We start from the raw sequence: 24,807 nt of genomic DNA, 5'->3' as shown, positions 1-24,807 counted from the left end.
AGCAATTCTAATTGAGACTAATCAGATCTAAAATGCCACCAAAAAAGGGAAATTTTATTAATTTCCTTCCATAATTTAATGCCTCTATAACTTCTTACGCATACAGCTCCCAAAGTGCACGAAACAAACAAATAAGACTGAGTTCGGTAAAACTCTGTCTAGCTAATGTTTATTGTACCTGAAAGAACATTCCGTTGTGAACTGAAAGGTCAAAACCCCATTTTCAGGGAAGTTTTGCAAATTTCATATTCCGCATTTTTTCCCACCTTCAAAAAAGAAATTGCTGGCGGTCCCTTGGGCCGACGCATAATTGAGGAATTTAAATACCAGTAAAATGCCTTTATTCATTTCGGAATTTATATTATTCTTGGCTTCGAGGTTTTCCAGCGCCAGGACAGTAAAAGAGAATTACGATCTTTGCTTTATGTCTTCGGAGCGGCCTGCAAGAAAAATGTCCTCGGTAATGGGTTCAATGCTGGTTAATGGGCAACACGCCAGTTACTATCCAATGGGCCACCAACCGCATATTATGAAAAATTGGTGTTGCCGAAGAACGGACTCGAATAAAAGACTTCCAGAACTTCGCCTAATATTAGTCGAGTGATCCCAAACGTGAATCTGATATTTGCTGGAAGTTACAGTTAACTCGATTTAGTTGTAGGTACCCAGATGAAATTAATAATGCTCATGGGGTTTGGCAGGCGATATGAATTACATTGATGGTAATTACATTTAGGAATGTTTTCCGGGCTTTGAAGCCGTGGTCTATCGGAATTTCTTCCTGACGTTTCGTCCACAACTACGGTGGACATTTTCAAAGGCGATGAGGCAGTGGCCGAAGTGATCTCCCGTGCTTTCCGACTAAGACTGATTCAACTGCTTCCTTTTGAACATATTTTATTTAAGTTAAGTATACATAAACTTCTTACTGCTACTTACTCTACGGATCCTTAATGCTAACATCGGAATTCAACTGCTGGATTCCCCGTCGTATTTATGCAGCCCAGCCGTGTGCGCTCATGCGTGGGGATGGGTGGGGGTTCCAACGCTTCGGCGCACATGCTGTTTGGCGCAAAACGCGCTTCCAATCTGGATTGAGTGCCGTAATTTCTTCTTTTCTATTAAAATTGTTTTGGTGTTTAAATATTTCGATGGCCTCTCTGGTGAGTCTCGGGTAGTATCTTTCAGATTGGTGCAGAATGTCAACTTCGTAGAAGCGTATTTGGTGACCGTCTAGCAGTGCGTGTTCCGCTACTGCTGATTTTTCCGTTTGTCCCAATCTGCAACTTCGTTTGTGCTCCGTCATCCTAGTGTTTCTGCTTCGTTTTGTGGTGCCGATGTATGCTCTTCCACAGCTGCACGGAACTCTGTAGACTCCTGGTGCTGATAAAGGATTCTGGCTAAGGTTGGTTCGTATAATAAATTATTTTGATTGGTAAAAATTGCTTCATTTGCTCCAAGGGAAGAGTCCAAGTCTCCACTCTGAATTGAAAGTTTTCAACTACTGATGCAAATCTCACCCAGAGATATTAACTGAGCCACAGGACAAGAACTTAAAAGATAGAAGAGAAGCAAAAAATAAATAAAAATGGGTAGAGTAACGAATTCAATGAGATAAGAAAAGGGTCAGAAACTGGCAGCCGAAACTGGAAAGGTAAGAACAATGTGCGTTCTTGCGCGATATTGCTCCGTTTTCGGATCCTTTACGGGGCCAAACACTCTTCTCAGGATCTCCGTTTCAAACCATTTTAAAAGAAGCTCATTGTGTTTCGCAAGGGTCGAAGTCTCATATCCAGAGCAAACGATCGGTTTAAATACAGCTTTTTGTACAGCCTTAAAACAAAATTTAAAAAATTTGTAAATAATTGTCTGATGATGATGCAAAATGGAAACTTTGTTCACTTATAGCACAGACCTTCTCCCACACGACATAGAGAAAAAGTGACACTCTCTAACTTTCCCAGGTTTTGTGGCAATAAATCCCAAACTCCGGCCTGCAAAAAGAACCTTTCCAACCAAACAAAATTTTGAAAGTTTGTCAAAAATTGTCTGAAAATGACGCAAAGTCAACACTTTGTCTACTTATAGCACAGTCCTTCTTATACACCATCTATAGAAAAAGTGACTCTCTAACTTCTCCAGTTTTTGAAAAAAAAAACAAACTTCGGCCTGCAAAAAAAACATTCGGAACCAAACAAAATTTTAAAAATTTCTCAAAAACTGTCTGAATATGTCGCAAAATCGACACTTTGTTCTCTAAGAGAACAAACATTATCTCACACAACACGCAGAAAAAGCGACTCTATAACTTGTCCAGTTTTTGAGAAATAAATGCGAAACTCCGGCCTGCAACAAGAAACTTTCCAACCAAACAAAATTTTGAAAATTTGTTAAAAATTACCTGATGAATGACGCAAAACCGAAACTTTGTCGATCTTGTCTCACACAACTTATCGGAAAAGTGATTGCCAAACTCCCGCCTGCTGAAAGAACATTCCCAACCAAACAACATTTTGAAAATCCGTCAAAAATTGTCTGATGATGACGCAAAATAAACACTTTGTCCACTAATAGAACAAACATTGTCCCACAAAATACGCAGGAAAAGTGACTCTATAACTTTTACAGTTTTTGCGGAAATCAATGCCAAACTACGGCCTGCAAAAAGAACCTTCCCAACCAAACAAAATTTTGAAAAATGACATAAATTTGTCTGATGACGCAAAATCGAACCTCTGACCACTTATAGAACAGACCTTGTCCCACACAACATACAGAAAAAGTGATTCTCTAACTTTTCCAGTATTTGTCGAAATTAATGCCAAACTCCCGCATGCAAAAAGGGCCTTCCCAACCAAACAAAATTTTGAAAATTTGTCAGAAGTTACCTGATGGATGACGCAAAACCGAAACTTTGTCAACTTATAGAACAGAATTTGTCCTTACTTTGCCTTACTTGTCCAGACTTATAGAAAAAGTGACACTCTCTAACTTTTCCAGGTTTTGTGGAAATAATGCCAAACTCCGCCCTGGAAAAAAAGCTTTTCCAACCAAACAAAATTTAGGAAATTTGTCAAAAATGGCTAATGATGATGCAAAATCAAAACTTTGTCCACTTATAGCACAGGCCTTGCCCCACACAATATACGAAAAGTGACTGTCTCACGGTGCCAGTTTTTGAGAAAATAAATGCCAAATTCCGACCTGCTAAATCTTTTTGCCTTCTCAACCAATGCCACTATTATTTCTTGGAAGCTTGGCTCCTCTACGATGTTTCTGATGTCTGGTATGTTGTGGTCCCCTCACACCCTTAGCTGAAATGCTTTTTCCATGTTTTAAGTATCTCCTGTGTCTCTGTTATTATATCGCCCCCATCGCCTTATAGTATACTGCTTGTTATGGGTTGATAGTATTTCCTCATCTGCAATATTTCTTGAAAGAATCTATTGTTGTTTTTGGCTTCCTCCACTAACTCCTGTAGTACTCTATTCTGGGCCGCTCTTTTCTTGTTTCTTATGCGATTTCTGGCCTCCTCACTGCAAGTTTAAAATTTCTCAACATGGGCGTTCTTTTCATCTTGTAACATGCGCAATCTGACTGTGTTTTTTGAATTTTGGATTTGTTCGCATTCCGCATCATACCATCCTTTCTGCTTTGTCTTGGTTCTCTTACGTTCTCTTGTTTTTCTTATGATTGCCAAAATAGTTGATTCGAGGATGTTCCAGGTTGTTTCTATGCCTTCTGTTTCAGGAGCGTTTTGTCGTAGTGGGTTTTCCAATTCGGTTTGTTACTTGGTTCGTATTTTGGCGTTTCCAAGTGTGATTTATGACTTCGGTCGGGACATGGGCTGATAGTTTGAATCTTTTGAACCGAAAATTCTTGATGAAAAGGGTTTTTCGCGGCTTAAGCAGACAATATTTTTTTTGGAATAAGAAAAATTTACTATTGTCGGCAGAAGTTGAACCTGCGACCTTCAGTCAACTAAGCTATGAAGCAGAACTTAAAAAGAAAAGAGCTTTGAAGAACTTACAGTTCTTCAAACTCAGTAACACAACAGTTACACATAACTAACTCGAAAAATATGCAGATTTTGAATTTTTGTTACATGACCTACTACCAATAATTTAGCATGTAGAATTACCCTTAAAAATTTCCTAACGCACCGTATTTAAACTAAATCGGGACCGAGCCCTCAAGAGAAGAGACGACATATTTACAGCCTTCCAATTCCGTCACCTTTAATACACTGAGAAATAGTAATGATGAAGTGGGAGAAAAAGTGAAGGTAGGAAAGCTACTGGAGCATTAAACTGACTACTGTGGGAAAAAAATATGATAAAAAGATCCAAGCTAGCATCGAACAAAAGGTAATTTGGTATGGTATTTGTACACTTTTCCGGAAAAAACGGTTTTTCTTTCTGCTTCTTTGACTGTTTAGTTTCCCGAAAAATTTTGGCAAGGAAGAAGTGCTCCCCAAGAATAAAACTGCTCCATTCCAACAGCATTAAGGATTATTTACGCGACACCATATTCCCCTTTTCACGTTATCCGTTACTTTTGTAGATTATTCCGTGTTCCTTATACAGGGTTATCCATTTTATGTTTGGGAAAGTAAAGTAAAAAAAAACACCCAAATATTCATATGGAGACAAAAATTTTAATTCAATATAAAAACCTTGCCATTATACGCGAAAAACGATATAATTAAAATGTCCTCCTCAGGACCTCCTACAGGCCTCAATCCTATTGAAGTGATTGAAGATTGTTGGCGTAAACACGATCTTTCGCATAGCCCCACAAACAGAAATCTAACGGTGTTAAGTCGCAGGATCTTGCGGGCCAAGTGCCATCACACAATCTCGAAATTTCGCGTAGTGGACAATTTTCTGGCAATAAGGCGCTATCTGCCAGTGTTGTGTGACTCGTTGCCCCATCCTGCTGGAATCACATGTCTTCCAGATCATAATCTTCAATTTATCTCCAAAAATGATCGGTTAACATGCGTCCATCGCGCTCGTAATTGACTGTTATGGCTCTTCCTTGAAAGTTTTCGAAATAATACGGGTCAATAACACCACCGGACTTTAATGCACACCATACGGTCACTTTGTCAGGATGCAAAGGCCTTTCTGCGATCACCTAAGTATTTTCAGATCCCCATATTCGCTGTTCTGTTTATTCACGTAACCGCCGAGCGAAAAGTGAGCCTCATCGCTGAAGAAAATTCGGTTCAAAAAATCATCATCAACAGCTTGTTGTTCAATCACCCAATTTGCGTATGTTCTGCGTTGATCAAGGTCTTGAGGCTTAAGTTCTTCGGTTAGTTGGACTTTGTACAGATGGAGTTTCAAATCCAATAGTAAAATTCGCCACAATGAGCCGTAAGACAAGCCCAAATGTAGAGCACGTAGGGGAATCGACAAAATTGGGTCTTGCTCCACACTTTGATCAACAACAGCAACATTATTTTCAGCTGAACGAATGTTGCGATGATGCACAGGCCTTACAGTATCAGTAACCAATCCAGTCTCTTCAAATTTTTCTACTGTGTTTGAAATTCTTGCTCTGTAGGTCGATTATATCGACCTTAATCTGCTCGTAAAGCCGTAAACGTTGATACAGCAGAAAGAATCACTACTTTTATAGTAACGTTTAATAATTTTACGCGCTCGTCGACTGTTAAATGATCCATATTCCAAAATGGCAAACCTTCAACTAAAACAATATAACAACTAAACAAAATTAGCAAGATTTTACTTTCCCAACCTCGAATTGGATAACCCGTTAAATTTTGCCGAATACAGAAACCCGTTTCTCACACCCATATGTAATTTCACGCATATTTCAAAGCACATACATGTAAAGAACTTGTTCGTTCCATTATTTTCCACTTGTACTATTTAGCAGCACAGTTGCATAATGAAAGTTGTTACCAATTAACCACCATCTGAATGCGAGTACTACCCCTTTCCAACAACATCAATCACAAGACTAGAAGAAAAGTTCCCCAACTTACGATCCCCAAGACCAACTTGGTTCGTGTTTCTTTATTACATTCCATTTAGCTATTCACGCCAGAAAATAACAAATATGTGCTGCTCAACTCAACGGGATAATTAACTTACCCAAAACTTTGTCCTGTTTCGGATTCTTAGCTGGGATGCCTTTCCCCAGGGTAAATATCAGAGTCAAAAAGACGAACGAGCACTTAAAGAAAACCAACAGGCACATGGCTTCCCGTCGAATTTGCGCGCACTATGTAGTTTCCATAAACATTAGTTCACATTTTTGCAGGTTCAGATATGGGCGTTTGTTGTCTTCGATAGTTTCGCGCGGCTTTCGTTTCCAAGGTCCTGAAACAAAAATGTACCTGTAGTGGGATTCACCTAGAGTTAAGTGAAACTTTATTAGAGTGAAACAAGTGTAACGGTTAAACATTTCCTATATTCAACGCCGCCTTTGCATCCTCAGGTGGATGTGTAGGATATTTGCAATATGCAAAACTATGAAAGGAGGGATCTAATGGTAAACGATGAAAACACAACCAAAGTTTAGAAAAATGTAAGGAACAAAAACAAAAACTTTCATTTGATCAACGAAATTATGTATATGCTCCATGGTCATTGACTATTGAATCCCTACTTCATAAAGGGTTATTTCTTAAACGTTCAGTAAGAGAATTTTTTTAGACTGGGGCTATGTGGAGAAGAACTTACAAGGCGTCATCACATTCTTCTTTACATGGGCAACTTTGCTTGTGAGGATGACCTCAGAGCGTATCGAGTAGGCTGTAGTTCCATCGTTTTCTTGGACGATCTTGTGATCTGATGTGAATATTCCATTCCGTTCTTCTTGGTTTTAACCACTCATTTGAGACTTTGCAGGCGTCCCTTACTATTTACCTTCTATTGGCATGTGGATTCCCACTTCGATGGTCTCCATCAATTTTTCAGTTCTTCCAGTGGCCAATCTTTTCTCTGCAGTGTACGCTATGATTGTTCTTACAACTGTCTTATATAACATTCAACAACAGTTGCAACGTTGAAGGCAAAATGGTCACTGACAAGACGGTGGTCGCTTCCAGTGTGTATTTTGTTTATTACTGACACGTTTTTGCATGTTGTTCTTGCATTTGTTAGTATGTAGTTTATTTCGTTTTTTATGACGCCATTTGGACTCTTCCAATTCCACCTTCTTTGTTTTGGTTTCTGAAAGAAGGTATTGAGGCAATACAAGTTCGCATTTTCTAGGAAGTTGAGTAGCATTTCGCCTCTATTGTTCCTTTGGCCCAGTTCAAACTTGCCTATGTTTTCTGGGTCATCTTGGATTTTTCTTCCTTTGATTTCTTTCCTTTGGCATTGACGTCGCCAGTAATAATGTTAAATTTGTCTTCTCCATTTTTAACGCTCTGGATATGTCTTCATAGAGTGGTTCCACTTCTTCATCTTCCTATGTACTAGTTGGAGCGTATACATGGATCACTTGCATCGAGTACTTGCTGTTGGGACTTACGGTAATATATATAACACGGTCAGAGACTGTTTAGTAGCCTGTGATTATATTTTTTATGGTTTTATTGATCATAAGCGCTACTCCTCCTAGATAATCGCAGCTGCATTTTTGCTCCCCCCAGATTCCATAAGGCAAACTGCGTTTGTAGTGCGAGAATTTAAGCTTTTTGCTCTACCCGCCCCTGGGGAATATCCTTCGTCTTAAGACTTAGCATATTTTAGGCATAAGAAGATTTGGCAATTTAAATCGCAACTCTTGCCATGCAGGTTGGCGAGTGTTCATTTCAGCCGCTCCAAACCTGGAGAACAGACGCTGTTTGTCGAGTATTTGATTTCCTCGGTCCCTCCCATATCTTAGTTCCCCTATCCGCCACCTGGCTAGGCGCCCGGTGGGGGACTAGCAACCCTTCACGGGCAGTGACGACTGAGATGCTGAAAACTGGAGGGAAACCCTGAGCAAGGCACTCCTCACTATCTATAACAAGTGCCTCAAAGAGGGAAGGATTCCAGAGGCGGGAAGAAGGGCGACTCTACAAACATCGAGAATTACCGGTCGATCAGCCTCCTGTCTGTGTTATGCAAACTCTTTGCCAAAATAATCACCAACAAGCTCGACTTCAACCAACCTGTAGAGCAGGCTGGATTCAGAAAGGTGCATAGCACAAGAGTGTTACACACATACAAGGTGTTTGAACGCTGATCGAGAAATGCACTGAACGTCCCACTACATCTGGCGTTCGCCGATTACCAGAAGGCTGCTTGCAGAAAGCTCGAACTCTGGGCAGTTCTACATGCGATCGACGCTGCAAGGATTCACTCAAGATACTCGAATCTCATCAGAGATATATATGAACATGCCACTCTCCGCGTTAAAGCCGGCGAAGACTTAATCACCAGAGGATTCCCATTAAAACATGAGTTAGACAAGGCAATACTATCTAGTAAAAACTGTGCACTCTGGCGCTACACCGCTCTTTCAAAAACCTGACATGAGAGAAGAAGAGCATTAATCCCATTGGGAAGTTCCTGTCTCACCCCCGTTTCACTGACGATATTGTACTGGTGAGCGGTGACGACGGGTTTGGACTCATGCTGAGAGAGCTGAGGGAAGAGTCTGTGGGCCTGCCGATGAACCCCCAAAAGACTAAAATCGTCAGTCAAGATGAAAACCAGGTCAGACTCGACAACCACACCCTTGTGGTTGTTGAAAAATGTGCGAAGAACTAGAGGGAGTTTGAGGGGACCACCAGCAAGGTGGAGGGATGATATGCAGCAGAAGGCCGGCGCGAAGGATTTTTGGGTGCTCATGACAGACAGCGGTGGAAAAACATGGAAGAGCAGCAGGTCTATGTCCAGGCGCGAATTGGATAAGAACAGGCTAATGAGGAAGAAGACTTTGCAGGATGGAGGACCAAGTGCACAATCTGTTTCTGTAGTTTTAATGGACGAAAACTCGAAGAAACCGGTAGTTTGTCATTCAGGACCAAATATATTTAAACAGTGGAAAACTCTAGTAATCTAACATTCAACTATGATGGAACACGAAGCTTCTGCCAAGTCTATAAGGAGTCGGAAATTTTGTAAGGAAAAAATCACTCCCAGCTGGAATGGACGACAATAAAAGAGAACGGTGAACGAGACCAAAAGAAAAAACATATGAAACTAGAGTAGAAGGCATACTTTGGGAATTGTAGGATTTGAGAATTCCAAGTTAACAGGGAACAAGAAAGAAATACTCGAAGCAGGTGCAATGGATGAAATGACCAGTGACGACTTCAAGAAACAACAATAGGAAATGCAGCCGTTAAGAAAAAGGCTGGTATTAAAGAGATTGCTCTCGAAGATATCGCAATGAAGCAGCTAAGATGGTACGGACACATACAACGTATGCCACAAAAAATATTCCTTAAGCAAGAGCTAAAAACCGATATTGCACCGAAAAAAAAATAAGACGGAATTGGGCAAACGTGCTTGGTTGAATCTAGGAAAAACTGCAATAATTCGACTGGGAAGACAGGAAGATGGAGGCAGGACTTTGTAGAACTATTAAAGACGTTCTAAAGCGCATAGTTATATGCAAACATTGCGTTATAAATCACAGTTAAAGACGTAGAGACCTAACTAGAAAGACTTAGAGATGTAGAGACCACTTTCAAATATTGTCAATTTCTTGAATCTTCTAACCGAACACAGGCCCTTGGGCCTAAAGCACAAAGCCACAATTATGACATCAAAAAATTTATATATTAATCCAAGTTTAAGCGAACAATTATTTCAGCGAAACTCATGTCATTCTTGATGAGTTCAACTACCAAGAGAGCAAACATCTGTCCCCACAGAACAGGCAAATATAACTTGCCAAAGGCAGGAGAATGTAGGATGCTTTATAAGAAAACATATTTCAAATTTAACTTTTCAGATGCCCCATATACGTAATCTCGGAAAGTTCCTCAAACTTGTTATGGCAACTTTAATAAAAAAAAAAGTTTGAAAATCGGTTAAAGAAACCGTACCGCATGAGACGTTGCGGTAGCAATACCCAAGAGCTTGGCAGGAAAATAACCGGCATGGTTTTTATCAAAACTGAATTTTCCTAGCTTTATCTCTCGGAAAGTAATAGACATTCATTATGCTGCTTCATGAAGTTTTCCCTGGTAAATATTTACTCAAACCACAACGCAATACGCCGAAAATTAGGGTTTAAAATCCAAAGACCCGGCAATCTTAAAGAGGGTGCGTCCTTGTAAATGGCGAAATTATACGGACGCACAAATTAAAACGTATTTGCATAATGTTGGCACCTTTAGATGCTGTATTCAGTTAAATATTATGTATGTTTAAGGTGAAATCTGAATCTCGTAATGCGAACGCGCAAATATCAGTAAATCTTGCATGATTAAATCGCGTAAGGGAAATGGTTCTTTGCAGCAGCGTTTTAACCAGCTCTAAAATGCGAATCTTATTAAACTCGGTAACATATATAAAATAAATGTAATTTAGATTTAGAACGTTTGTGTGTATTTTTGCCACTGACGATGGCACTGAGAGTCATGGACTGACTGTCGAACGTTGAAAATGAATGTATGAAGAGTGTAAGGCGACAAGGAATTATTGCATGTAACTATGAAAAAAGTCCGTAGTGTACATTTAATCCCGGAGTTCGAAAGTCTGAAGAACTGGTGAGAGTCTAGTCGAACGCTTTAGCAAATGAGGAGTCATTGATTGTTAGTGTTAAGTTTTTTAATTTGTCCTTCGCCCAGGCATACTAGCTTCCAACGCCTCCAAACCATCTCTTTAAAACTATGAAGTGTTGTCTTCCACAATCCTAACAGTTTAATTTCTCAGCATTTTCATCATCACTTGAAAGTGAAAAGGAGAGTAGTAGTATAATTCGAATTTTCCAAATCTGTCCTGGTCCCAAACTGTGCAAGGAGGTCGAGAATATATCAGACTGAGGAGAAATCAAAACAGTTCAAACAACGAATATCAACCAGCTTTCCCACTCGGTTTTAATATTTATTTGAACAAAATATTTGAAAGATCTTTGAAGGAGTTTTGGGAGCGAATACCATTACGAAAGGTACATTTGGACCATTCGGAAGAAACTTTATTCAATCTGTTTAACGGGACGAAAAATGGAAGGTTTCTCCCCTAAAGGTGAACCAAATTTGAGTAGAAGATTGAATCTGGATAGCATAATGGTCGATTTAATATTTTGTAAGTTGAGTCAGTATTTTTAGCGCTGTTTTGGAGGAAACAAAATTCAGTTGGGGCAATAAGTTTTTTATAATTATCAAACCAACCATCTTCTGATAAGTGTCTGGCTAACATTGTTTTTTGTAATTCCTTGTATCGATGTTGTTGGTGCTCTTCCTCTTTTTCGTTCTTCTGGAGGTGTTTAACCAATATTTTCCTGTGTTTCTTTCGTCGCCCTCACGTTTTACATGTCCACATCATATTCGTTTCTGTTTATCACTGTTTTCAACAATTTCTCGTTTCAGCTAATTTATTTTCATATGTCTTAAGTTCTCATGTTCTAATCTAGATTCTCATGCCGCTCTTCTCCAAAAATACATTTAAGATGTCAGAGTAGTTTGTCTTTTATTATTGTTATCTCTATTGTTCTGTTGAGAAGATGATTTCATCTAGGAATTTTACTTTTTTGTGGCAAGATTTAAAATTTCTAAATCCCTGAAGATCTCATGATATACCGATAACTCGAAAGCCATTAAAAATAGTTTTACAGTCGTGAGGATCTCCTCCAAAGCTTTCATGTGCCATATTTCACTATAAAACACAAAAATACATCTGCAATTATTTTAAGCTTCTGGCCGTCGCAAAAAGTTTTTTTTAGCTCAATTTTAATCAACATTAATTAACTATAAATAATACTGAGCACCTTCTACTAGACTCTCCTCCTAGAACATGTTGCACATGATAATTCTTCTTGGCAAAAGTTTGATATTAGCTGAAGGAGCCCCACACCACTGGCGTCTGATACGAAGGGTAGAACTCAGTTTTACGACGAAACTTTCTTAAGTAAATTTTCCGTTTGCATGAAAATTGGTCAGGGTGGAAGTATCGGCCTTAACACGAAACTCAATTTCCTTTGCAACTCTTCGGGATCCGCCGCAAGTTTCTATAGTTTCAAAGAGATCGATCTTTAGTGCGAAACTTGCAATAGTCGCATTAATCAAACGTTTCGACACTTCAGAAAGCAAAAATAAATGCATCAACACTCTATACTTAAAGTTTACATATAGCTGGATGACGGCAATTTTTTTTAAGGAAAATCGCCTTTAAATTATAGATAGGTACGCCTAAATAAGGAGCAATTGGGATTCAGGCTCGTAATTGAGATTCAGGGCTAAATAGAAATTTATGAATGTTTTCGGTTGCGAAATAATTTGATAAAATCCGGGGTTTTAATTAGAATGTTTGTTCAATTAAACTGGCTGCGGAAGAGGCTTGCGATTGCTTAGTCAACACGTTTAATGCTTTATTTATTTTAGCTAATTTTTTGGTAATTTCTCCATCTGTATAAGTCAACTACAACCGAATTATATCAATGTATTTTGTTTTTAGCTACTGATATTAATTTTTATTTTAATGATTAAAGTTTAAATTGCCTCAAATTCAAAAACTCTTCATCATCCCTTCAATCTTCAATAAACCGGCGGGTTTTTGAATAAACAAAATCCTAATTTAATTTAAAATTTAGCCATGTTGAAGCTTCGCTTGATTAACTATAGCGAATACCCAAAATATCTCCTCTTAGTGAAATTAATACGCTTTTCAAGTACTAATGGCGTTTTAATGAAGATTATTAGAAAATCGCTTAACACAATGCAAACAAAGAACAACGGCTTCATTTCCGTTTTGAGCGAATCGAATTTTATTATTACAAGCGAAAGGGTTTGGCTTCGAAAATATCATTATGCAGAAAAATAGGTCTCGCTTCTATAGAAATATTAATTTTACTTTAACGACTCGACTTTACTTTAATCACGAAATAAATTAACTTATTTATCTCTTATTTCATATTAGGTTGCCTCAACAACAAGTTCGAGATGAGGGAAAATTTGCGCCAAATCTTTAAATGATTTTCCATAGCCGTATTATTGCTATCAATCCAAATTTGAAAATCGACATGGTTTTAACAAATACTTATTAGTATAGCAAGAGCTTAAGGATTAAGTTGAAAGTAATATTTTTTTCAACAATCTAGTGTAATTATTTCTTCAGCACTTCAGCAATTCAGCAATTTGTTCTGCTTTAAATTCATAATTTACCAATTCTTGGCAAAATTTTCAATCATGGCTCATTTTCAAGCCTGGAGTTCAGGCATCGCTTCTTAGAAAAATCATAATTTATTAACTAAAACATCTAAACAACTTCTGCTTTCGCTATTTCATAGAGAGCCAATGCGTCTACAGATCGAACAAGTTTCCCTATAAATTAAATTTTTTCTCAATTTTTGCCTTAACTTTGTATCTTGGCTCATTTTAAAGTCTGGAAAAGACCTACCGCTTCTTCGGAAAATCCTAATTCAATAATGCAGAATTCTAAACAACCTCTTGTCGGGCTATATATATTGCACGGTTCTACACGCCTGAAGAGTTTCACTCCAAATTCATATTTTTCCAATTTTTTTCTAAATTTTGGATCTGGACTCATTTTAAAGTCCGGAAACGACGCTCTGCGGGAAATTATAACTCAATGACTGAAAATTCTAAAGCGCATCTGTTTCAGCGATTTTATAAAGTGCGAAAGCTTCTACACGTCTGAAACGCTTCACACTAAATTCAGATTTTTCCAATTTTCGTCTAAAGTTTGAATCTTGTCTCATTTTAAAGTCTGGAAAAGACGCACCGCTTCTTCGAAAAATCATAATTTATTAACGAAAACTTCTAAATCACTTCTGCTGACGCGATTTCCTAAACCGCAAACGATTTCACATTCCTGAAAAGTTACACTATAAATTCACATTTTTCCAAATGTTCTAAAACTTTGAGTCTTGGCTCATTTTAAAGTCTAGAAAAGACGCATCGCTTCTTTGAAAAATCATAGATCAATAACTAAAATTTTAAACCATTTCTACTTACGCGGTTTTGTAGAGCACAAACGCTGCTGTAGGTCTGAAGGGTTTAACGCTAAATTCATATTTTGGCAAATTTTGTATAAAGTTTGAATCTTGTCTCATTTTAAAGCCTGGACAAGACGCACAGCTTTTTCGGAAAATCATAATTCCATAATTAAAAATTCTAAACAACTTCTGCTTTCGCCATTTTATAGAACTCAAAAGCGTATACATTTGGGAAAGGTTTCACGCTAAATTCACATGTTTACAATTTTTGCCTAAACTTTAAATCTTACCTCATTTTAGCGTCCAAAAAAGAAGCATCTTGAAAATTCGTAACTCAATAATTAAAAATTCTAAACAACTGCTACTTGCCCTCTTTGCTAGCCCACCAAAGCTTGAAACTTTGAATCATTTGCTGATATCTGTCCATTTTTCGGATCATAAATTGCTAATTCGATCTTCGCACATTTTAGCACATTCGGACAAAAAAATTATCCGTTTGCAGTTATTCAGAATGCAAAATCCTCTGCATGCTCTGGAAATTTAATCTTGGATCCAAAAGTTTCTTAATTTTTTGCCGAATCTTTAGTGTTTGGCTCATTTTAAAATCTGCAGAGGCGCACTTGCTCTAAATAAAATTAAACGACCAAAATACATTTCTCTATCGCATTTTTTTAGAGCACTAAAGCTTCTTGCTTACCGGAACTTTGCGCTTGGTACTCGATTTTTGGCGATTATTTACGAAACTTTAACTTCTAGTTGGTTTTAACAAGTGCGTATGAAACATGGTTTATTTTCCAAAAATTGTTACTCAAAAATATAGATCTAGGCAAATAAACTTTGTGCTGCTTTTGAAGCTCAAATTCCTTTACATGGTAGTTTCACCTTGAATGAACATTTTTCCATTTTTTGACCAACCTTTGAAACTTGGCATATTTTTATATCTGATAATGGCGAACAAGGCTTGAAGAAATAATTTTACACAAAAACCAAATTTCCTAACCATCCTCTACTTTCAACGATCCATGGAGCATACAAGCGTAAACAAGTTTGGCTGTTTTCCCGTGGAAACCAAATTTTGGAAATTTTAACTTGAGACTTGAAAAAGCGATTTCTTTAAAAAATGATAACTCGAAAACTAGGATTTGTATACAATTATCTTTCGTCAGCTTTCTAGAGTTCAAAATCCTCTCAACTTCTAAAAGTTTCACTTTGAATCACGCGTTGTAATTGTTTGAATAATTTGTGGAATCTGTGAAGAGTGGCTCATTTTAAGATCTAGCTAAGGCTTTAGTCAAAAGCTCATATCTCAGAAACAAATAGTCGTAAACATATAACACTAGTGTTGTCTCACAGACAACCGAAGCAGCTACAAGCTGGGCGTTTTCCTTGAAGCCCGAAATTTTGCATTTTATGATGAAACATTTAATTGCGGCTCATTTTAGCATTTGCGGAAAATCACTGGTTCATGCGAATGAATTTCTTTTGGCTTGAGGAGTCTTCAGCCAGTTATTCAAGGCTTTACTTGGTTCCCAACAGTTTCCATTCCGCTTAAAAAGATCTTCAAAAACCGCACTCCATCTAGCACATATTTCATGCTCTGCCTTACGAATGGCGGGGCTGAAGAACTTCCCATAAGAAAAGAACACGTTCCAATTCCGAGAGATTAGTGCATTGTAATCCAGAATATTCTTAAAGATTAATGCAATTGCTGAGCGCGTATTCCTGAATAAAGAATAAAAAGGGGAAGTTTATGGTTGTAGCTTTACGCCATAAAGCCCGCCTTTGAGGAACCAATGTTTTGAAATATAAATGAAATGAATGATTAAAGAAGAGTTTATCAAAAGGAATGAACGAGTTTCAAAGATGGATTTCAGCCAGCGAGTTACTATTCTTAATCCAAACCAACGCAGATATTAAAACTAATTCTTTTCTTTCGCCATCAGACATGCCACTGTGATTATGAGAGGAAATAAACCAGCGGAAACTTTTCGCTAGATATAGATTGTTTTCGGCAAAGTTTTTTTCATTCCTTATCGAAGCTCAACATGAAAAGATGGATTAATGAAACGGAAATTCTCTAAGGCCTGATGTTTGATTTAGTTGTATATTGTTCGTTGCGAAAGATGGGTTGTAAATAACATTTCTTAATTAACGTCGGCGTGCTAGTGGATTGAAAGTGAACAAAAGAGCTAAAAATAGTGCGAACAAATAGCATTTTTGGACGTCAAGCTCGAGCATCAAGGCCATAAAAGCATATGAAGTGAAAATTAAATTACGAGGGAATTGGATAGATTGAGGTCGACTTGTTGGGTGAAGTTTGCTTTAGTTGGTAGTTTACAGGGTTAAAAGAAACTTGTTCTTCGAATCAATTGTTCCAAAATCGATTTGAGGCGACAAATAAATAAAACAACTTTTGCCTTTGCAAGAATTTTATAAATTATTCCCTTCCTTGATTTTGAGAGATCGTAAAACAATTCTCGTTGCATCACATTATATTTATCCTTTTCACAGACGAGCCTTATGTGGAAAACAGCACGGCGGAATATTAAGAGTAAATATATATAAAGGTGTTAGCTCGAAATGCAATATTTGCCATGAAACGGACGGCGCGGAAATGTAAAATTTCATTATGCATTTCTTTGAAAACGGGAGCGTATGTTTTGTGAGCAAGGTCCTTTGTGCTTATGTTTTTCTGAAACTTCGGTCGGTACATTCATAGTTCACTGGTGTAGATTTGATTATGTAGACGTAAATAAAGGTACACTAGAATATGTGTATTTTTGTTCAAAAAATGCTTTACAGAAATTTGATTCTCTACTTGGTTTTTCCTCAACTGCGTCGCTCTCTCCTTTAAAAATGTGTAACTTTCAACCAAAAATAAGCAGTATCTTTAAATTTCTACCATGTATAGCCGATATTCAATTGAACGTCTTTAAAAAATCGTATCTTCTAAGCTGAAGCAACTAGAAACTTGCAATTTTCACGATCTTTATACGACAATTGTCTCTAAACATGCGGCAAGTTTGATAAAAATGGCGCAAAATCCTGATTTTTGCAAGCTTTGGAAAGGGAGGCCTCAAAATCGAGTTTTTTTATTTAATTGAGCCCTAAACCGATTTTTTATTTAATTGAGCCCTTGCCTATAAAAATCGGAATCTCCCAATGCAAGGCAAGTAGCAATTGAAAAATTTCACCATCTTGAGAACACACACGAGTCGAAAAACGATCAAAGTTTAGTACCAATCCTTTTCAAATCGCATTTCTTTAGCTTGGTAAATTTGTGTGCCAACAATAAAAAACATCGCTTACATAAAAGATGTTTTTCTCCAAATGCGCTCCCTCTTCTATCAAATTCGAGTGTCCCAAACAATCACAGGTAGCAACTTAAAAGTTTTCCGATCGTTAGAAGATAACTAGTTTAAGTTTATTAAAAATTTAATATTTTTTTTTCAGCTTTGTAAATGTGGGTCAATTTAAGTTTTTACTAACTGCCCTGCCTTCTTTAAAAATTTGCAACTTTCAAACTATTCGAAATAAGTAGCAGTTTGCAATTTTCACCGATTTAACACCATATTTGACGCCAACTACAGTTACAGTTTAAAAATCTCTAGGAATTCCAATTTTTGCCAGATTGATAAATCGGCGTCCGAAAATTATAACAGATATTTTTAGTCAATTGCTTTTTTCTTTTCAAAAATTCGCATCTTGCAAACTAAGCGAAGAAACAACTTGACGTTTTTGCAATGGTTTGCAAAGACTCCCCTCCGAATATAGGTAAAGTTTAATGAAATGCGCATAAACTTTAATTTTTTTACAACTGTGTAAATCTGGGTCGCGTACTAGATGTTTTTGCGAATTGCTCACTTTTTTCAAAAATTCGCATTATCCAAACAAAACCAGGAAACAATCTGCTGCGTTTGAGGCTCACAAGCCTGCACACGTGCAGAAAGTTTCCCTTTCAACGCGAATTTTTCCCGCTTTTGTGCCAGTTTTGAAGCATCGTTCACTTTAATGTGAATCAAAAGCGCACGGCTTGGAAAATTGCTGCCTTTGTGAGACTATAACTAACGCCACATTTTCTAAAAGGTTCAAAAAAATCAAAGATTATGCAAATTTTTATCGGCTTGGTAAATGAAGGTTTCGCAATAGACAGTTTTACTAATTATCCCCTCTCTTTTAAAAATTCGTATCTTCCAAACTAAAATAAGCAACAATTTAAAATTTTCACCAACTTTAAGTCAATCATGTGACTACAGAAATTTTGAAAGCTTCATCAAAATCTCCGGAATTTCCGAATTGTTACAGCATGCTAAATGTGAGCCCCAAAAATCAGTAAATAGTGGTCTCAAGAAAGATATTTTTGTCCAACTGCTTTTTCCCTTTCAAAATATAATATAATATAGTATCACAAGCTATATTAAGAGGATCCCTTTAACGATGATACCATCGAATGTAGCTCAGCTCATGCAAGGCAAATAAAGTGACTGGAAACTCTGAAGAAAATGGACATGACATATAGTAGTATGATAGCCTGGAGCACAATCAAAAAGCTAAGCGGCGACCCCTTAGCACCGAAACAAAGAACCAATGTTGCACCAAACCAAGTAGCCCAACAGCTACTACTAAATGGGAAAACACAACAAAGAACAAGCAAAGAGAACCTAATCAGAGACGCTGGCAACGAAACTAACCTGCTGGGCGAGGGCGTTACTATACAAACTGAACCAAGCAATAAACACTATAAAAAACGGAAAGTCTCCAGGGGTAGACGGTATGTTTACGGAATAGGTCAAACATTTTGGATGGAAAACTAAAACCTGGCTACTGGCCCTTCTTAACAACTCCTTAAAATCATACACAATACCCAAAATGTGGCGAAGAGCAAAGGTAATTGCGAAACTCAAACTTGGGAAGAATCCCGACCTACCAAATAGCTACCGCCCAATATCACTGCTATGCCATCTCTTTAAACTATACGAACGGCTAATCCTCCAGAGAATTCGGAAACACATAGACCCTCTGTTAATACCCCAACAGGTAGGCTTCAGACCTGGAAAATCATGCACTGGTCAGGTACTAAATCTCACAGAACACACAGAGGAGGGATTCTAAAATAACAAAATTGCAGGAGCAAGAACAACAACGGAAAAGGCTCAAATCAAGGAAAAAATTTATTTAGTGTGCCACCGTGGAACCGCCCGACAACTTCCCTATCAACCAAAGCCCCTGTGCAAGGTTAAATGAAGAATGGAGAAGACATGGAGAACGCTAAACAGAATAAGAACCGGCGTGGCACCCGTAAAAACAAACAAACTAAAGTGGAAAACTGAGGAAGACCAACCTCTGTGAATGTGAGTAGGTACAAAACATGGGCCATCTGCTGGGATATACATTATGTCCTGCAACGTGCTCCATCGATGATATGTGCCATCGACGTAGCCCGGTACTGGGCAGAAAGACTTCGAATGGAATGATTTCGGACTCGAAAAAGTAAAGTAAGTAGTTTTTTTAACTGTCTGAATGTGAGCCTCGTAATGAATGTTTTGCTAATTCTCTTTTCTCTTTAAAAATTACCATTTTCGAAATAAAAGCATTCAGAAATCTGGCATTTCTGCATTCTTTAGGCGATACTAGACTAGAATATCTGAACTTTACCGGCTTCCTAAACGTGAGTCTCTAAATTAGTAAATAGTGGTCCCATGAAAGATATTTTGGGTCAACTGCTTTTTCCCTTTAAAAAATTAGCGTATTGCAGGATAAAACAAGTATGAACTTGAGATTTCGGCAATCGTTAGCAGGGCTCCGGCTTCGAATATGTGGAAAAGTTTTAAGAAAGAAGAAAAAAATTTTGATTTTTTCCAGCTGTGTAAATGTGGCCTCGTTAGAGATGTTTTTACTAATTGCCCTTTTTTTATGAAATTCGCATTCTCCAAACAAAAACATTCAGCAATCTGGAATTTCTGCGGTCGTTAGATGATACTTGACACCAAATTTACAGAAAGTGTCATAAAAATTTCCTAGCCTGCTAAATGTGAATCTCAAACTCGGTAAATATTGGTCTCAACAAAGATATTAAAGAAAGAGCGAAGAGAGCCGTTAAGCAGGAAGCTTAACGGCTCTTTCGCTTTTAAAAATTTGTATCCTTCAAAAAAAGGCAACTAGGCATTTGAAATTTTTGCTATCGTTAGAAGTCACTTGGGGCAAATTCACACAAAAGTTAAAAAAAAATTGCATTGCGAGTCGTGATTTTTGCCATCGTTAGAAGATACCTCGCACCAAATATACTGAAAATTTCATAATATTCGCATATAATCCCGATTTTGCCAGGTCAGTAAGTATGAGGCAGTTAATAGATGTTTTTTAGAAATTCTGCAACTCCTTTAAAAATTCAAGTTTTGCGAACTACATCAAGTAGGAATTTACAATTATCGCCACTTTAAGAGCATTTGGTACCAAATACACTGATTGTTTGACAAAAATTTTCTGGAGTCCTGATTTTTGCTAGGTGGATAAATCTGAGTTCGAAAATTGAGATAGACATTTCTTTTGGTCAACTGTTTTGTCCCGTTCAAAAATGTGCATCTTGCAGACTAAATCAAGCCTACATTTGGAGATTTTTGCACTTGTTAACCCACACGTGGCTGCAAATATGTGGATAGTCTTGTAAAAATTGCACATAATTCTGATTTTTTCCAGCTGGGTAAATGCCGGTTTTGTAATAGACGATTTTGCCAATTGCCCTCAATATTTTAAAAAATTCGCATTTTCCAAACAAAAGCATTCAGCGATTAGAAGTTTGTATTATCTTTAGAAGATACCGCGCACCAAATATGCCGAAAATTTCATAACAATAGCGTTTAATCCCTATTTTTTTCAGGTCAGTAAGTATGGGGCTCTTAATAAATGTTTTTGAGAATTGCAGTAATTCCTTTAAAATAAATTTTAAAAACACTAAACAAGTGACAAAAATCTACTGGGGTTTTGATGTTTGCCAGATGGCTGAATTTGAGTCCGAGAATCATGAAAGATATTCTTGCGCTATAGCATTTTTTCTTTCAAAAATTCGGATCTTACAAACTAAACCAAGTAGCAACTTGAGATTTCGTCATTTGCAGACACTTGGGTCCGATTGTGCTGAAAGTCTCAGAAAAGGTGCATAAAATTCTGATTTTTTCATTTGTGTAAAGGTGGGTCTCGTAATAGAGGTTTTTGCTACTTGCCCTCTGCCTTTCAAAAATTTGCACTCTCCAAATAAAGCAGGAAACGATCTGAAATTGCTAGCTTCGTTAGATGATAATTGAGCCCAAATTCCCTAAAAGATTCATAAAAATTAAAGATTACTCATCTTTTTGCCAGAATGTAATATATGTCTTGAAAATTCGTATCTTCCAGACCGAAATAAGCAGCAATTTGAAATTGTCACCAGCTTTAGATCACATGTAACTCCAAATATGATGAAAGCTTAATAAAAATCTCTTGAAGTTCTGAATTTTAGCATCTTGCTAAATGTGAAACCCAAAATTAGAAAATACGGGTCTCAAGAAACACTGCTCTTTCTCTTTCAAAAAATACGCATCTTCCAAAAAAACGCAACTATTCATTTGAAATTTTTGCGGTCGTTACAAATCACTCGGTGCTAAGTATGGTGAAAGTTTGTTAAAAATTGACAGAAATTCAGATTTCTGTCATCGTGGTAAATGTGCTCCCAAAGCCAAAAAAAATTGCATCTTGCAAACTAAATCAACTACCCATTTGAGATTTTCGCCGTTGGAGCCAACACTTGGCTCCAAATACGTGGAAAGTTTTATAAAAATCGCATAAAATGCTGAGTTTTTCGAGCTGGGTAAATATCGGTTTCGTAAGCTCGGTAAATATCAGAAAATGATTTTGCCAATTGGCCTGTTTATGGAAAAAAATTCGCATTTTTTAATCTAAAGCATTAAGTACATCAAAATGTCGAAAATCAAAATTTTTTGTCATAGTTAGACGATACTTGATGGAAAAAATATTGAGCTATTTTTAAAAATTAATTGAAAATCCTGATTTTTGCCAGCTTGGTAAATGAGGGTGCAAAATTAGTAAAATTTGGTCTGATGAGAGATATTTTTACTCAAGTGCTCTGTCCCTTTCAAACTTTTGCCTGCTGCAAACTAAAGCAAGTAGGAATCCTGATTTTTTCCAGCTTGGTAATAATTATCGCTTGAAATATGGTTTAACTCTGCCACCACAATCAAAATGTGCATGTTCGAAACTGAAGAAAGTATCGCAAAAAGGACAAAATAAAAACTAGTCTGAATTCGCATTTAAAACTGAATAATTCTCGGGAACGATGTGAATTCTTAAAACTGATAAAATGAAAAAAAACAAAATACTATAAATAAACGGTAAATTTAACTTTAGTTATAGTTTCAGGACGTTATAATTGACATGTTTTATACCATGTGTCCTATTGCTGGTGCTCGCTATTTATTGTCCATAGATTTGTCGTTGTGTTATTGGAGATTGGAGGCGTTTTTGATTTACATAATTTAACGGACTGTATCTTCTGTGAGATTTTCTATATAAACATGTGTGAGTGAGAAATTTTTGAGCAGTCATCTTCGTCATATTGTTTTGTTGACCAATCAAAACTCCCCGAAATTTTTTTCTGCTTTGACATATTCCTAATATAGAATCCGGGCCCAAATCAGTTAGAATCAATTAAATCGCGTGCATTGTCGCTTGATATTATGTTTCTTTATGAAATAATCGACGAAAGAACATGTCTGAGACTATGCGAACAACAAGGATCATGTATTTTCATCACCAGCTATGAACTGCAGTCGGCAATGCCAACTGAAAAAAACCGCTTGGAAGTAAAGAGAAGCGCTATTGGTTCAATCAGTTCAATCGGTGTCAACGGTCTCGTTCTCCTTCAAGAGTGAGATGAAATGGTATGTCCTGCTTAGTTGCTACTGATTCGCTCTTTCAATTTAGAAGATTTGATCGTCTAGTTCAGTTCCCTGATGCGATCTTTTGAACTAGTTCGTTCGCGAACTACACAGCACTACACTGATGCCCGTATTTATAAACGTTGCTCAAGCATGAGTCGAGCCTCAAGTACGATACTTGGGTTCGATTGCGATTTATAAACGATTCTCATTCTCAAGCCAGCGCTTATGTTATGTTTTTAGATTTTAATTTTTTTGATTTTACTATCGTATACAATATAAGAGTGGACAAGGTTTTAAATATGTGGGCGTAATAGAGGAGGAAATAAACGAAGACCAACGTGTTAGTAAAATATATATACGAGATGGCAAAAATCCTTTTGAGTTTTTCCCGCGTGTGGAATTTCGGAAAAGGTTTCGGTTTTCAAAGGCCACTATTATTGAGGTGATATTATCTTTTTTAAACAAACCATTATTGAAAGCGGATAATCGTGGACTACCAATATCAAAATATTACCCATTACTCAATTGCTGGTATGTTCAAGATTCTATACAAGTAGCGTTCTATTCTAGAGATTATATACAACAAGTAGCAATGTTTCTATGATTCCATGTCTACTTTCTTACATAAAGTGTATGTTATAGTGTAGCTTGTGTCCGGTAATCTTCGTGATCTTCGCCAGTCCTTCAGCGATTCAAAATACATATTTACATAATAACATTGACGTCATCTTAGATTCGCCAAGTTCGTCAACAATCCCAATATAAAATTACCAAATAAATACGAAAGTCCCTATACATCTATACTCGACCGATACTTCGCCGAGAATTCACGAAGTACTGTTTATAAATCGTCTCTCTTGATTGAGAACGATCTCGTACTTGGCCAAGCATGAGCTGAGTATCGGCTTGAGTATCGTTTATAAATACGGGCCTGAGTCTCTTGACGATTTAACTTGTCCAGTAGCTAATCAAAAAATGTATCTTTAAATAATGTTAGCACTTCATGGAGCAACTCAGTGTAGAACTAAAAAAATGTTAGTTTTTACTACGTGTTCCAATCCCGTCCTGCTATAAAGCTGCCTCAATTTTAAAGCGATCCGCAATTTTCAGTTTCAGCTTCTATACTAACAAATGATTAAAATTGCCAAATACTTTCTACTTTCACTCCGCATTTAAAACAAAAATTCCAGTATTAGAGGTTTTTGAAAATACATCAAATGGTGGCAAAGTAGTCTAGATCAATAAAGTCCACGTCAATTTGATTAGGAAATCTCCAGCGAAGCGTGAAATAATTATAGACATTTCACATCAGGTGCTCGCATTAAACAATTAGGCCTCATCAATATAAACCAAAGGACAAAAGGCATAAAAGGTACAATCATGGCCAATTGGAAGAAAATTAGTATTGAGGCTTTAAGCGATAATGACTCAATGGTCAAGTTTACTGGGCCTGATACATAAAACCGCCATCAAACAGCATTATCTGCTTTTATATTACACAAGTTTACTGCCAGGAAATAAACCGAGCCGCCAACAATGAGAATATTTCCGTTATCATAAGATAGTAAAAAGATTTGTATAAGCCGCAATTGAAAATAAATTGTGGTACAGTTATATGACCACTTATGAAGACCACTGTATATTTTAAAGGATAAATGTCGATGCTGCATTATTACGCTATATAAGCTGCGCATTCGACATAGTAAAATTAGTCTTAAGTTAGTAGGACATGGTGTAATATCTCGCTGTCGTAAAACACATTTTTGGTTCGTAATAA

The 24,807-nt window shown here is 37.1% G+C and overlaps 1 protein-coding gene across 1 annotated transcript in view; it reads right to left on the bottom strand.

Moving 5' to 3' along the window:
- Positions 1-24,807, bottom strand: part of LOC109535457 (alkaline phosphatase) — a gene marked incomplete in the record, with an annotated part of 238,968 nt that overhangs the window by 189,657 nt on the left and 24,504 nt on the right. Inside the window, 1 exon segment of the mRNA XM_048665554.1 lies at positions 6,126-6,353. Within this exon segment, the coding sequence (XP_048521511.1) occupies positions 6,126-6,231 (106 nt within the window).

The sequence above is a fragment of the Dendroctonus ponderosae genome, unplaced genomic scaffold (genome assembly GCF_020466585.1).
Source record: "Dendroctonus ponderosae isolate FM_Combo_2020 unplaced genomic scaffold, Dpon_F_20191213v2 Dpon_F_20191213_1, whole genome shotgun sequence".
NCBI lineage: Eukaryota > Metazoa > Arthropoda > Insecta > Coleoptera > Curculionidae > Dendroctonus > Dendroctonus ponderosae.
Note: the sequence above shows the minus strand (reverse complement) of the source record. Positions and strands in the feature narration are given on the sequence as shown.